The sequence below is a fragment of the Apis cerana genome, linkage group LG5, assembly GCF_029169275.1.
Source record: "Apis cerana isolate GH-2021 linkage group LG5, AcerK_1.0, whole genome shotgun sequence".
Lineage (NCBI taxonomy): Eukaryota > Metazoa > Arthropoda > Insecta > Hymenoptera > Apidae > Apis > Apis cerana.
The window spans coordinates 11,520,527-11,534,578 of NC_083856.1; the positions used below are offsets into that span (position 1 = coordinate 11,520,527).

At 43.8% G+C, this 14,052-nt stretch overlaps 1 protein-coding gene across 14 annotated transcripts in view; it reads left to right on the forward strand.

Annotated features, from left to right (window-relative positions):
• LOC107997565 (nephrin-like) overlaps positions 1-14,052 on the forward strand; it is a 98,389-nt gene that overhangs the window by 74,360 nt on the left and 9,977 nt on the right. For all 14 annotated transcript variants that reach the window (XM_062075282.1, XM_062075279.1, XM_062075280.1 and 11 more), the window contains one exon: positions 13,790-13,920. In XM_062075282.1, the coding sequence (XP_061931266.1) occupies positions 13,790-13,920 (131 nt within the window). The remainder of the gene's footprint in view (positions 1-13,789; positions 13,921-14,052) is intronic.

Sequence of the window (14,052 nt, forward strand, 5' to 3'; positions counted from 1 at the left end):
AAATAATAAGTAGAAAAAAAAAGGAAAACACGAGGGACGGAGAGAATATAAAATTTAAAACGTTCACAAAGCCTTTCGTTCTCCGCCCTCTACCTGCTTGTTGCAACCGAATTAAATACAAAAACAATCGAGAGAAACGCAATCTACCGGAAATGCGACAATTATCGCAATAGACGATATTTACATTACACCCCCGTTACAAAAGATGCACGCGTGCTTTTACTCCCCTCCGACGATACATTAATTTCCGGATGGCGACCATTTCGATTATTAAAGAGAAGGGGAAGGAAAAAAAAAAGGAAAAATTCGTTCTGGACGAATACACTCCGGATAAATGTGATTGGCCGAGGAAAAAAAAAAAGAAGGAAAAGAAAGAAAAGAAAAGATTGGAATCTGGTCCGATCGATCGAAACTATCCGATTCCCTTCTAATCTCTAATCCAACGATAAACAGATTTTTTTTTTTAAGCTTGTGAAGGTGAACGCGTTGTTGCGATGGATACAGAAATTCCCTTTTCTCCTCGCTACATTTTTCCCCCCATTAACTCGGCTTCCCATAGAAATTTCCCAACAATGAAAATAACAACATTTTCTGAAGTCTCGAGAATGGAGATCGCAAACATCACTTCAAATTTCCCTCTCCTTGTTCCGGATCCATTTACGAGAGGAAAAGTATGTACTTTCTTCTTTCTCCCTCTCTCTTCTATTAATTCCGTATTCCTTTAAAAAATTTATTTCCCATCCCGTTTCGAATGAAGAAAGAAAAAAAAAAGAAAAAGATTCGATCCAATTCCCACCATTTTCTTCCCTTTTACTTTATTCTCGAAAACATGTCGAGGCTTAAAAAAAGAATTTTTCAATACGCGTGACGAGCACACTTTTCCTTTTTCACTGAAACGAAGTTTCGAACATCCCGCCCTTAAAAACCATTAAAAATTTAAAACTGGAGGACTCGTCGTTCTCCATTAAAACGAGAACGACCGAGAGGGCTGTCCGTAGGAGACAGGGAGGGGAAGGCAAAACATCGAGCTTCTTCCGCGGCTAGGAGTGAAAAATTCGACGCGACTGATCGGAGCGCGCTACCAATTTAACCGATAAACTAACGTGGCAAGAACAGGGGGAACACGGCGGTGGAAAAATCGTTAATTAAAGAGGATCGAAGGAGAGAGGGGCGGCGGTGGTGGATTCGATGAAACCGGGTTGGATAATCCGATGTATGGGGGGCGGAGGGGGGTAGGGTTACGCCGTCGTGTTCCTCCGCGCGAAAATATTGCACCGAAATTCGAGCCGATCGCTACCGTCGCTCATCAATCACGTTTATCAACGGCCTCGCCCCGATTTCTCTTTCTCCTTTCACGGTTTTTCATTCCTTGTTGACAACGCCGCGGCGTCGAACAAATACCGGCCGACAAGAAATCAATAAACGGACAAGCAATAATATATTCGAGGCTTGAAAGCTTGCCGAGCCTCGAGGAAACATTCCGATAACGAATTTCAAAAGAGGGATCGGCGAACTCGTTAAAAAAAAAAGAGGAGAGGCGGGAAAAAGGAAAGAGAAGAGGAGAGAGGGAGAGAAGAAAAGGGGCAGGTTTTTTAGATGCGCTGCAACTGGACACGCTAAGTGATTTTGCTTTATTCTGGTTATTTTTTATTAGGTAACGAAGAGAAGAAAAAGGGTACACCACGAAACGGAGAATTATTCGTGAAATCCAACCTCCAACTTCCATTTAAAAATCGGATGTGTACATATATATATTCGTGGCTACCCAAATTATCGAATGGGACGAGTGAAACGGGGACAGGGATTACAGGGAAAATTTTCCAAAAGGGAGGGGGAGGAAAGTGTTTTATTACACGAAATATCATTAATAAAACGAAAATCTTAGCTGGATTAATTGGATGTTCGTTTCGGTCTCTGCCCCCCCCCCCCTCTCCCCGACTCGGATTCAAAATAACGTCGGGTCGGGTCGGGACGAAAATCGATGCGGTATCAATTATAAATCCATTCCCGAATGAAATGCCATTTTGCACGGTGTTTATCCGTTAAACTTATTATCCGTCCTAGATTGACGCGAATAAATTGAATTACACCGGGATCGGGCGGAAACCTCATTTAATCGAGCGTTGCATTGAGGGGGAGGGAGGAGAGAGAAAATGTTGAACGCGCCCGTTCGGGTCGTCAGCTTCTGCCAGCGCGAAAAAGTCCGGCCGGTTAAATAATCGCCCCGAAATAATACGGATTACGGCCACGATCATTCCGAAATGGACAAAACGTTGGACAACGAATCCGTTGGATGAATCGGGGCTTCTCTAATTCCGCGTTTCGTTGAATCGCGGAATTACGGGTCGGCGGGGATCGCTATTGTAAAAAAAAAAAAAAAAAAAAAAGATGTGCAAATTCGGGCAAAATCGCGCGCGTAAATAGCGGCACGGAGCGAAGAGGTTCGGGTCGAGTCGGGTCGAGTCGGGTCGGGTCGGGTCGGGCCGTCGTTTAACGGGACGAAGCGCGCGGCACGCACGACAATGGCGAACAGAGAACGATCGGGCAGAGTCGTGGCCGAACCCCGACTTGTACCGCAAACGTCCCGCACTCCCCCACTCCATCCAATTCCCGACAGTGGAAAAATTTTTAGAGGTTTCTATAACCCCTTGCACGTTTCGCTCGATGCAGTGGAGATAAAAATAAGGGTGGGAGGAATATTCGCGAAAAGACAACGCATTCCGGATGATTTTAAAAAATGAAATAAATTTTTCGCTCGTTTGATTTATATTTAATTATAAGTTTAATCAGGATCGAATGAAAAAACTCGTTCGACTCGTTCGTTGAACAATTTGATAATAGATTGCATTGGATTTAAACGATTCTCGCTTTCGTCAACCTCGAGTGAGGGAATAAAAATCTTATATTAATTAAGAACATGTTTTTTTCGATGATGATTCCAAAGCGTCCGAATTGAAGTGAGAAGAATCACGAGAAGACTAACTTTTCCGGAATGTAGCAGAGTCTCGAGATGATACGAGTTCTGGATACGACGAGGTGACGAGCGATTTCGAGGACGAGTTTCAAGAAGTCGGGAAACAAGGAAGAGAGCGTGAAGGAAAGAGGAAGCATTGTAGATTCCCTTTTAATATTTAATAAAGTTCGCGCTCGGAGTTGCTTAACGAGATGAAAAGTAGAGAGAAGAGAGAGGAGAGTAGAGAGAAGAGAAGAGAAACGAGGCAAAGATAGAAATGGGAAAAGATGACATTTCTCTCTTGATGAAAACCAAGACGAAAAAACCATCCGGTCGTTAGTTCTTCTGTTCCGCGATGAAATTCGCGTGTCGCTTTTCGAGGACGCGAATTTAACTTGAGCAAAGTAGCGATATCCCATGGTGGTACCCCATTTACTAAATGGATACTTTTGACCGAAGGAGTAACTTTTCCAATGGAGCAACCGAGAGTTTCACTCGTCTGTATCCACGCTTATCCTTCACACCTATCGATACTGGTAAATTGGACGGTACGGTTAGCGACGACAAATAACTTTGCACGACATCCTCCAGGATATATATATATATATAGGTACAACCAATAGGTCGTAAAATCGATCGACAAAAACATGAGAAGATGGATATCGCGCGAGATATTTATTGCTTCAATCTAAAACCATGGTATATACCTATCTTGAACGCCTACTATACATGAGAAATAGCTCGTAGATGTTCGGCATAAAGCTATTGCTAGAAAGTAGGATTGCGAAAGGAATTCTCTGGTTAAAAAGAGAAGGGGGGAAAGAAGGAGGGCTGTTTCTTCGCTCGCTAGTCTGAATTTCAAAGGGGAGGAGGGAAGGGAGACTCAAAGCATTCCCGGTAAATATTGAACTCGAGGCCGTGCGTGATAGTATCTCATCACCTCGAATTCTTTCTCATCGTGAATTTGCTAGCAGGAGCTTAAACTCCTCTTAAAAATTAATCCAACTCTAACGAAACAGAATTCTCCTCCTCCTCCTCCTCCTCCTCCTTCTCGTCCCGAGAACGCAGCTGCTGCTGCATTCACGACGCTTCGCCGTCTCTGAATTGCATCCGTCGTCCGGTCCTCGTCCGGTGCAGTCGGACGTGATCGATCGATCCGCGAGACAAGAACAATGGATTCATCTTGGAGGGATATCTCTTAATCACGGAACAATCTTGGAATCTGTCGCGTGGGTAACTGGTCAACGTGCGTTACTAAACGTCGAGAGCAACCGTAAATGCTGCCTCGACCGCGTCGCCCATTTCCATACATATGCATGCGAATGCGATGGCTGCGCGCGCACAACCGGTTACATCGCCGCTAACATGCATCGAAGGAGAGGAGGAGCGGTGATGAATGAGGAAACGGGGCGCGCTCTCCTCTACTCGGTTGGTAAGGAGGAGAGAGTATACCGACTGACTACGCTTTCCAAACTCACACGGGTATATATGGCTGACGCGCGTCTCCCCAAATATATTACGACAGCCGAACTGGCGGGTGGGTGGTGGTTGTCAGCCACGACAAATTTCTTCGACGTTCCTCTACCGCTTACATCTCTCCTCCTTCCCTCCCCTCTCTCCTTCTTCTCGTTGCTCTTTCCTCTTCTTGCCGCCTCTTTCGCCGAGGCTACGTTCGATTCTCGCGTAATGGATTAACGCGTTGAACGAACTCTGGAATCCACTCGACGGGAGTGGACCCGGTTCCATCGAGGTGACCATCGGATGAATATTCGATAATTAATATAGGACGAATGAAAATTTGAACTTGAATTCCATGCGTGCATCAACGAATATATATATAACGAATATATATATTTGATATATATATACGATACGCGTGAAAATTGGCGAAATTGTATCGTAATATTCGAAACATCCAATTTGCGTACCAATCGCACACGAGAGGTATTATCGTACGTTGTTTCCTTGCGAATAGCGTCGTTCGATCGATTGCTTTTAATTTTTGTTCGAGTTGTACTCGTTTCGGATCGTAGTGGAATAATGAATTCGTGCGTAATCTTTTTTCCAATAATAGATTAAATAACATCGCGGATGATGCTCACACACAGTGAGTATAGTTTACGCGATAAAATCAACAAATTGTTTATTAATTTACCGCTTGTACGCGCGGGTAACTATCCGATGAAAATTCACTCGATCGACATATATGTATATATATATATATGTATATATAATCAACGAAATCCATTGTTTTTTTCCAAACTAGTCAGCGCGTAAAACTCTCGAGAAAAGTCGTTAAAATTGCGAAGGGAAAAAAAAGAAAAAAAACTTACCGACTTGGTCGCTTTATCTTGCGAGTTCGATTTCGCGGCGAACTCGTACGCGTGGAAAATTCGACTGCCCTTTGAGAACGACGCGAAATTAAAATATATCGGAGCGAGGATACATCTGATTAAAAAAATATTGTCAGAATGATCGACGCTTGATTATTATTGGGCGCGACCTGTCGTGACGTTGCTCGCACACGATTATTAGCAATTTAATACGCGTAATATTCGATTGTCACGGTTACCGATAGAGCGTAAATGTAAATGCCCGTGTTCACGTCCATAGTCCGTAAATCACCCGGTGCCGATATCGTTAGAGGCGATGACGCGTGAACGAAGCGGCTGCGTTTGTAATTTGCGATAAAAAAAAAAAAAGAAAAAAAAATGACAAACGAGATCACCGCGATACAGGAATGGAGGGAAGGGGGAAAAATAAATGGTTACAAACGAGGACGAAAATGATTCTGAAAAATTTTCTGAAAAGTAGAGATACGACGATCGACGACAAATGGCCCTCTTGTTGCTTGTTGGGAAATTATTGAATTTTGAGATGGGAAAAGAATTGTGAGAAACTGCTTTTCCTAATCGATTCTCTCTTATTTTAAACAATTTCGAACGTTCGACGTTGATCGTTATACACGAAGAAAGAGGAAAAAGTTTTCTCGTGAAATGAAAAACGTGAAGAAAACTCGAGAACGCGTCTCGAATTATTTACAATATTTATAAATAAATATCTTTATTATGAACTCTTCGCATAATTTCCGATATAAAGCGCGTGTCCAGCGTTATAAATCTGTATAATTATACTTTCTACACAGGAGATCAAAATCGAGCATATACCCGTGTATAAGAAATGTTATCACAGTTTCTTTTCCAACTCGCATGTTAATTGCCTTAATTATCGCTTCTCTCTCTCTCTCTCTCTTTCTCAAGGAAAAGTCTTATGAATATTTACGAATAGTTTATTTTCTAGGACCGAGTTTCGTTTCTCTCTCTCTCTCTTTCTCTCCGTCGTATAGGTACTTCGAACAAGATCTTTCAGAAATTTCTATTCGTTATCGATAATGTCGCGTAGCCGATTTACATACTACTTTTGGAAATTCGTCGTTAAAAGTTTACGGGCAAAGTGTAACGAGCTTCAATTCAAAGATCGTGAAAGGGAAATATACCGGTGCCAACTTTGGCCGGAGATCGTTTCCACCTTAGCATTTCCCCCGACCAATTTGTGACGACGATTGGTGACGAGATAAAAAAAATATCGGGAAAGAACCGGCGGAAAGTCTGACAGTTTTGACAAACGGAACTCGGTCGATAAATTCGGTGAACGACTCTACACGATAACCGAATACCCTCTCCCCTCTTCCAGAGAGACGATACGCGATTATTTTACGATCGGTGACGATGCGAAACAATGCGAAAAAAAAAGAAGAAAGGGGAAAAAAAATACACAATGGAATCGTGACGGAACTCATGACAACCGCGACAAATTCGACCGTCTTACTCGTCTACTCCTTCCTCCTCAATCCTTTCAAACCGCGCCCGATCCGATTCGAATTTACGATCTCATTTACAACAAACGAGCAACAATGGAAATCGTATCTGGCCATCTTTCATCGGTTTCGTATATAAATCTTTCGATCGCGCCAAATACTACTACTACTACTACTACTACCATTCTTTCGAGGATTACGATTAACGTGTAACGCGGGAATAAAACGAATATCCTCAACTCCTCTCCCTTCCTTCTCCCACGAGCTTCGGTTTTAATCCTTCGGTTTTTATTTATGGCCTACGGCTGGCTGGGGCCACCTAGCGTTGACTGCGCCGAGCCACCGCTTTTCCACCGCGACGTCATTACGAACGCTTTTACGGAACTGCGTACGTAAAAATCGATCGATACTCATATATATATATATATATATATATATATGTATATACACTCTATACTCCTTCACGCCGCTCACCCTCCTTCCTTCCTTCGTCAGCACGCTTTACCGCGCTCCGCGCCATTCACTCTCCTACCATCATCGAGAACCGGAGAAGGGGGCGCTGTTGCAGGCCGCAAAGCGAAACGACGCTCGCATTGCTTTGACGTTGATCGAATTATTTACTCAACGTGTTTTCGAGCCGCGCCGTGAACTTTTCACGCTGCTTTCACCGACGGTTTTTCCGCGTTCGCCCACAACGAAATGGGAGAGGGGGAACGCCATGATGCGGCGTGCGTGGCCCTCCTCTTCTCTTTTAATGGTTTAAAGGGGAAAATCGGGGAGGCAAAAACGTATCGAGCACGGTGGAAATCTCTCGATGGGATGGAGGCGGGGACGAAGAGAGGAGGGGGATTTAATAAACCGTGTAACGTGTTAACGAATCCCGCGAGAAACGTAAAACACGTCTGACTGTCGCGGATGGGGGAAGGGAGAGGGGGAAGGGAGTGAGAGAGGGAAGGAAGAGGTTGACAGGTGGCGATGGTAGTGCAGTCTCGGAACTCCCTCTCAAGTAACTTTACGATGGGGGGAAGGGGGAGCTTTTATGAGGAGAAGGCATTCGATATATCCGTTTTACAAGCAATAAGAGCGGCTAGACAGCTTTTAGGCTTGATGGCATGCCTCACGATCCTCAACTCGTCCTTTCTCATCGCGTTCGAGCCCTGTCGAAAAGTAAATAAGTTTTAACCTTGAGCTGGATTATAAGCTCCGTAACAGAAAGTTGGAACGTTATTGATTAAAAATTGTTGATTCTTTCAACACGTCCTTCGAATTATTCCATTTATTCTCGTCCAGAAATCCGATTTATCTTCGGGATCGATTAACGATGAGATCCTTGAATCGTCCGTGCAGAGATGCATGAACGTTTAATTCGAAGAGGGTATAGTAAACGACGTTTGTTCGTCTAATTAATGCCCGATCCGTATCGAATCGTCGTCGTTTGGAAATCTGCTTGCCAATTTTGCGGCCCTCCCTCCCCTCCTTCGACTTTGCAGCGTCGATATTGCGGTCGAGTGAGTGGCCAATTTACGAATCCGGTGATTTACGGGGGCAAAAGCGGACCCGTCCAGATAATCCAACCTCCGGACAAGAAAGCTTATCGAGAGTATAACGGGGGGGCAGGAGCAAAAAGAGGAAACAGATTCAAACGAGACCCGTTCGAGGATCCGAACGCGCTGTTCCAATAAATTTTTTCGAATCTGCACTCCACCTGCTTTCACTCCACGTATATAACCATCCTCTCGGGAAGGATCGGCACGAGTTTACACATTTATACACGAGACCTATTCCATTTTCTTTTCTCTCTCGAATCTCTGTCCAACGTACGAATTCTCGAAACTCGAACGGAACCTTCCAGGTGGGAGGGAAGAAAAGTTGACGGTTGACGCTGGGGGGGGATAGGGGAGGGGAGAATGGCGACTAGAAACGATAAATCGTGGCATTGTCTTCGCACGTTGAAAAGCCATTATCGAGTCCCATTATTCGCGCAGCTAAATGGCTTCGTTTCGGATCGCCCCCCTCCCCCTTCCCTCCCTATCTGACGATTCGATACCTGCGAAATACCGGCCGAGGAAATTTCGCGTTCTCCGAATCGTTAAGCTTCGCCCTCCCCTCCTCGGCCCAACTCTAAATTCCGGCTCTGTCAATTTCACGATATCGGCGGACATTAACGGGGCGCGGCGTTCCCAGAGAGAGAGAGAGAGAGAGAGGAGTGAGCAAGCAAGAGTCAAGGTTTAATTAAAATTCAACGGTATCGTTGAAACACCGATATTTCATCGTCATCATCATCCGAAAATTCCTCTCTCCGAAGCTAGAAATTTCCTCGCTCGCTCGAAGATCGAAATCGGAGGGGGAAAAAAAAAAAAATTCGAATCGATCTGATATCTTTGTAAACTCGCAACTCCCTCGCCAAGATCCATGTCCACTTGTCTGCTTAATTCGCGGACAAATTGGATACGATGCTAGAGAAGAGATTAAATTCGAAGCGGCGAAAATGTTGCGAGGGGAGGGGGGTCGGCGCGTGGCAGCCAAGTGGATGACTGATGGCCCATAACGAGCGTCGTCATTTTCACGAGCGTGGAAAAAGTAGCGCCGGTTTAATCAAACCGAGCGAGCCGCGACGCACGCGTGGCGCAACGTTCGCTCGCAACGTCGGGGCAAATATTTTGATCGAAAAAAAAAAAAAAAAAAGGAAAAGAAAGGAAGGAAAAACGAATCAAAAAACGAACGTGGAAGCGCAGCGCAATCTTTCTCGAATTTACGAGAGCACGAACCTAGGACGGCGACCAAGAGTCGCGGGGGGGGAGGAGGAGGTCGAGACTCAATTAAGGGAGAGCTGTGCACGTTGTGCGTTACCGTTGGCTTTTTATGGCGCCGTTTCCTTAATGAAGCGCGGCGAGAGAGAGACACGAGTCGTTAAAACATTGCTTTAAAATCCGCGTTTACACGAGTATCTTCTTTAAAGCTTCTTTTTTTTTTTTTTCGTTCGGACACAGTATTAGTAGAGTATTAGTATTAGTATTAGTATTCAGTTTCGTGAGAAGAATTTTTAAATCGAACTTGCGCGAATCAACGGGAAAGTAAATGCGAAGGAAATATCGAGATCTTTCGCTTCTCGATTCAATCTTGTGTCTCTGCTAATACTTTCATTCGGCTTAATCCTTCTCTTGTGGACAAGAATGATCCGATTCCAGAAACCATTGAGACATCTTCCGCCTCCTCAGAGATCATTTCTCGTCTCGTTGTTAGGTATTGCCTAGAAGAAATTCGATATCCGTGCTCAGAGCTATTTAATCTCGATACGACGCTTATTAAAAAAAAAAAAAAATCGTGCCATTTTAACGAGAAATCGCAGTATCGAGAATGATTCTTCCTTATCGATCGAACGTTTTCAATTTTTCCGCTAATCTTTTGTCCGATTTCCAACGATTTCCGCTTCCTCGAGATCATTTCGTATCGTTGTTAAGCTTTGCCAAAGAAACTCGACATCCCAGACTTATTTAATCCGTTCCTCGATACGAAGCTACAATTTAAAAAAAAAAAATCGCAGTATCAAAAATGATTCTTCCTTATCGATCGAACGTTTTCAATTTTTCCGCTAATCCTTTAACCGATTTCCGACGATTTCCGCTTTCTCGAGATTACCTCGTCTCGTTGTTAAGCTTCGCCGAAGAATCCCGTGCTTGATTTAAAAAAAAAATCGCAATATCAAAAATCATTCTTCCTTATCGATGGAGCACTTTCAATTTTTCCGCTAATCGTTTGATTTCCAACGATTTCCTCGAGATCATTTCGTCTCGTTGTTAAACTTTGCTAAAGAATGTTTGATTTAAAAAAAAAATCAAAAATGATTTTTTCTTATCGATGGAGCACTTTCAATTTTTCCGCTAATCGTTTGATTTCCAACGATTTTCTCGAAATCATTTGTTAAGCTTTGCCAAAGAATGTTTGATTTAAAAAAAAAAATCGCAATATCAAAAATGATTTTTTCTTATCGATGGAGCACTTTCAATCTTTCCGCTAATCCCTTGACCGATTTCCAACGATTTCCGCTTCCTCGAGATCATTTCGTCTCGTTGTTAAGCTTTGCCAAAAAATGGGTGCTTGATTTAAAAAAAAAAGCAAAATCGCAATATCGAAAATGATTCTTCCTTATCGATGAAACCCTTTCAATTTTTCCACCGCTGATTTTTTGGATCGGAGTCCAAGTCCATATAGGATCTGCGGGACACGTAGCGCGGTCCAGTTCCTAGCGGAGCCAGGCATGTATCCACCATTCCCGATCGGATAACGCGTGTTCCATCGAGCCGAGATCCCCGAAAATCTCACAAAGCGGCACCAAGACCAAGATATCAATCGGATTCACTCCGCTGGAGAGAGGGGAGGAGGAGGATTCTGGCCGGATATATCGAACAGATTCATCGGCACACGTTGCAGAATTCATATCGCGAAGTGGCCCCTCGTGCAGACCGATTGTTCCAAGCCTGTCCGTGCCTGCTGCATCCCTCCTCTCTTCTTTTCTCTTCTTTTCGTCTCCATCACGATTATGATGATACCAGAGTGGTGTTTCTCGCGACGTATTTTTCGCGTTCAGCGTCTTCGCAACAAGAAGAGCAATTACAGCAAACGCGAAAGCAAAGGGGGCAAAGGAGGAAAAGGGAGAAAATCTGAACTTTGGTACGTGTCAACAACAAGAACAATTATAATAACCGCGAAACTTTATCCATGGAAGATTCGTATCGCATCAAACCGATTCTCGAAACTTCTCTCTCTGTCTAACCTTCGCTCGTGGAATGACGAGTCTCTTTCTCTCTCTCTCTCTCTCTCGATGACACTTGGCCCGTTGTTTATGTTCGGGAAAGTTAAGGGAACGAAACTGTGTCAGCCGCGAATATTGCAAGTTGCCATATATACCCATCATCGTAATCGAAACTTTGGATCCGTGCACGTACGCGCGGCAATTTCGTCTCGTTCCATTCCGCTGTTATCGATCCGTCTACAATCTATATAATTGCATTTCTTCGAAATAACTTTTTACTCGTTGTTTGTCCATTTATTTATTTTGTTTATTTATTTGTTCGATCGAATTCGAATTGGAACGAATTCGGTGGGAAAAATCCTCTTTCTCCTCTTATCGATACACCTTTCGTTTGGCGCCAGCCTCGAATCGAATCCGATAGAAAGGAAGCTCCGCGGGGGGCGTTAAGACGAGTGATGACTGCATTTCGTGTGCCAAGACGGTCATTTGCAATAAAGCATCGCACCACTGCAGCGAATCCTCGATGTCCAATCGATAAAATCGTACGTCGGTATCGAAGATTCGTGGCGTGCTCTTTGGCATCGAAACTATCAAACATGATGGTTGCCACGTCGAAAAATGTTACGCGCAGTGATCGTTAATATCGCATATATTATCGTCCCTTTTCGTAATAGCGATAAAAATATAAAAATTCGAAACGTCAAGTTTTTTGAAACAGGGGTTTGGGCCGACGTCAAGTCGCAAACATTCGAAAACATTCCGGAGTCGTTGGAAGGAAGGTTAGACACGATTCGCCTCGTTTGTTCTCTAATTGCGCGTGTTATTAAGGGGGATGTCCTCGTAGAATTCATTTTTTACCGTCCTCCGTTTAAACGAACTCCGTTTAAACGAGGGATTGTTTGCTTGTTCGCACTGCATCGAAGAAACGTTGGCGAAAACACACGTTGAAAATTAAATACGTGTACAACATAATCGAACGCGTATTCTAAACTTGCATTATCCTTTACGTTGAAGTTAATTCCGTCCGATTGATCACAATTTTATAATTTTACAATCCCTTTCCTACCTTACCGCGATATAATATTTCAACACGTAACGAAATTGCAACGATGAATGGGGCAAAGATAAGCGGGATATCTCAAGTGGCTAAGCAAAGGAATCGTGGAACAAAGCGGTGTTGACGATGTTAACGCGTTTCGCGCCATATAGGGGGCGCGACAGCTCGTTAAACGTAACCGTAAGATAAATGGATGCACTCGTTAAATAATAGGCGTACGAGGGATTCCCTCGTAGAAATGTGAAGACACGGAACAAGAGATTTCGTATATAGGCGAGATTAGCGCGTGGTTGCGCACATCACGTCGTTCGTACGCGAATTATATGCGACTGCACGTGCTACTGAACCCGTGACACTGAAAAGCGCGATATTGTGTCTTGATGCATGCGCGCGTTTATATCGCGAAAGCCAATTCGCGCGACGCGTCGAGAGGCTTCCCCCTCCCTTTCTAACGGTTACACGCTTCCCCCTCCTTCTCCTCCCCTACCATTCGCGATATTTCGCCATCAAATAATACGCGATAAAGATAGGACGCGCCCCTGCAACGAATGGAAGGAAGATCGAAAGTTGAAAATTATTTTCAAGAGAGATAAAATCTCCGATGAGTGAGATCCGAATTAACAATTAATTAACCAATTTCGATCGCGTCCTTAATTTTTAAAAATCTGGCGAATGATCCAATACGATCATCGCATTATAAAATCTTTCTCCCTGATTAATTTCCTGTAATTTCCTGCACGGGGAGCGAGAAACAATATATCGGAGAGTTTTTCCTTTTATGCAATTTCGCGATTCGTCGATCGCCAATGCGCGAAATCACGTGTCACTCGGGGAGGAGGGATTCGATATTAACGATTTTCGGGGGGATAAAGTATTTCCTCATTAATTCGAATGTAACGTTATTAACTACACGGTAGTTTCGCGTTTCGATTCCGCTTCGACGCGATGTTCACTTGGACGAGTTTCCAACGAAAATGCAAATTTCATTAAACGAGCCTCGCTAATGCCCGAATATTATTATTGTATATATATATATGTGTGTGTGTGTGTGTCGTGATCTCGTGATGAGCTTTCGATTCACAATAATAAATAATAGAAGGGACGAAGGCGGAAGGGAAAATTTCACGGGTCGAAGCGAAATGTCGATCCATCCACGTCTAATTAATTCTCTCCGTACTAACGTTCTGTTATTTTTTTACTTTTTTTTAGTTGTTCCTGTCGTCACTCTGAAAATGGGCACATCGTTGAATCCAAAGAACATCAAGGAAGGGGACGACGTTTACTTCGAGTGCAACGTTAGGGCGAATCCTAGGGCTTACAGATTGACATGGTTTCACGAGGTACTTTTTTTCCCTTCCCCCCACTTTTACACGCGTTTTCCTCTCATCCAGGAAAAAGGATAAAAATTACGAAAATACTCGAGAGAGAGAGGGAGAGAAAGAGAACGAATCTGGCAGATCCGTCGTACGCCT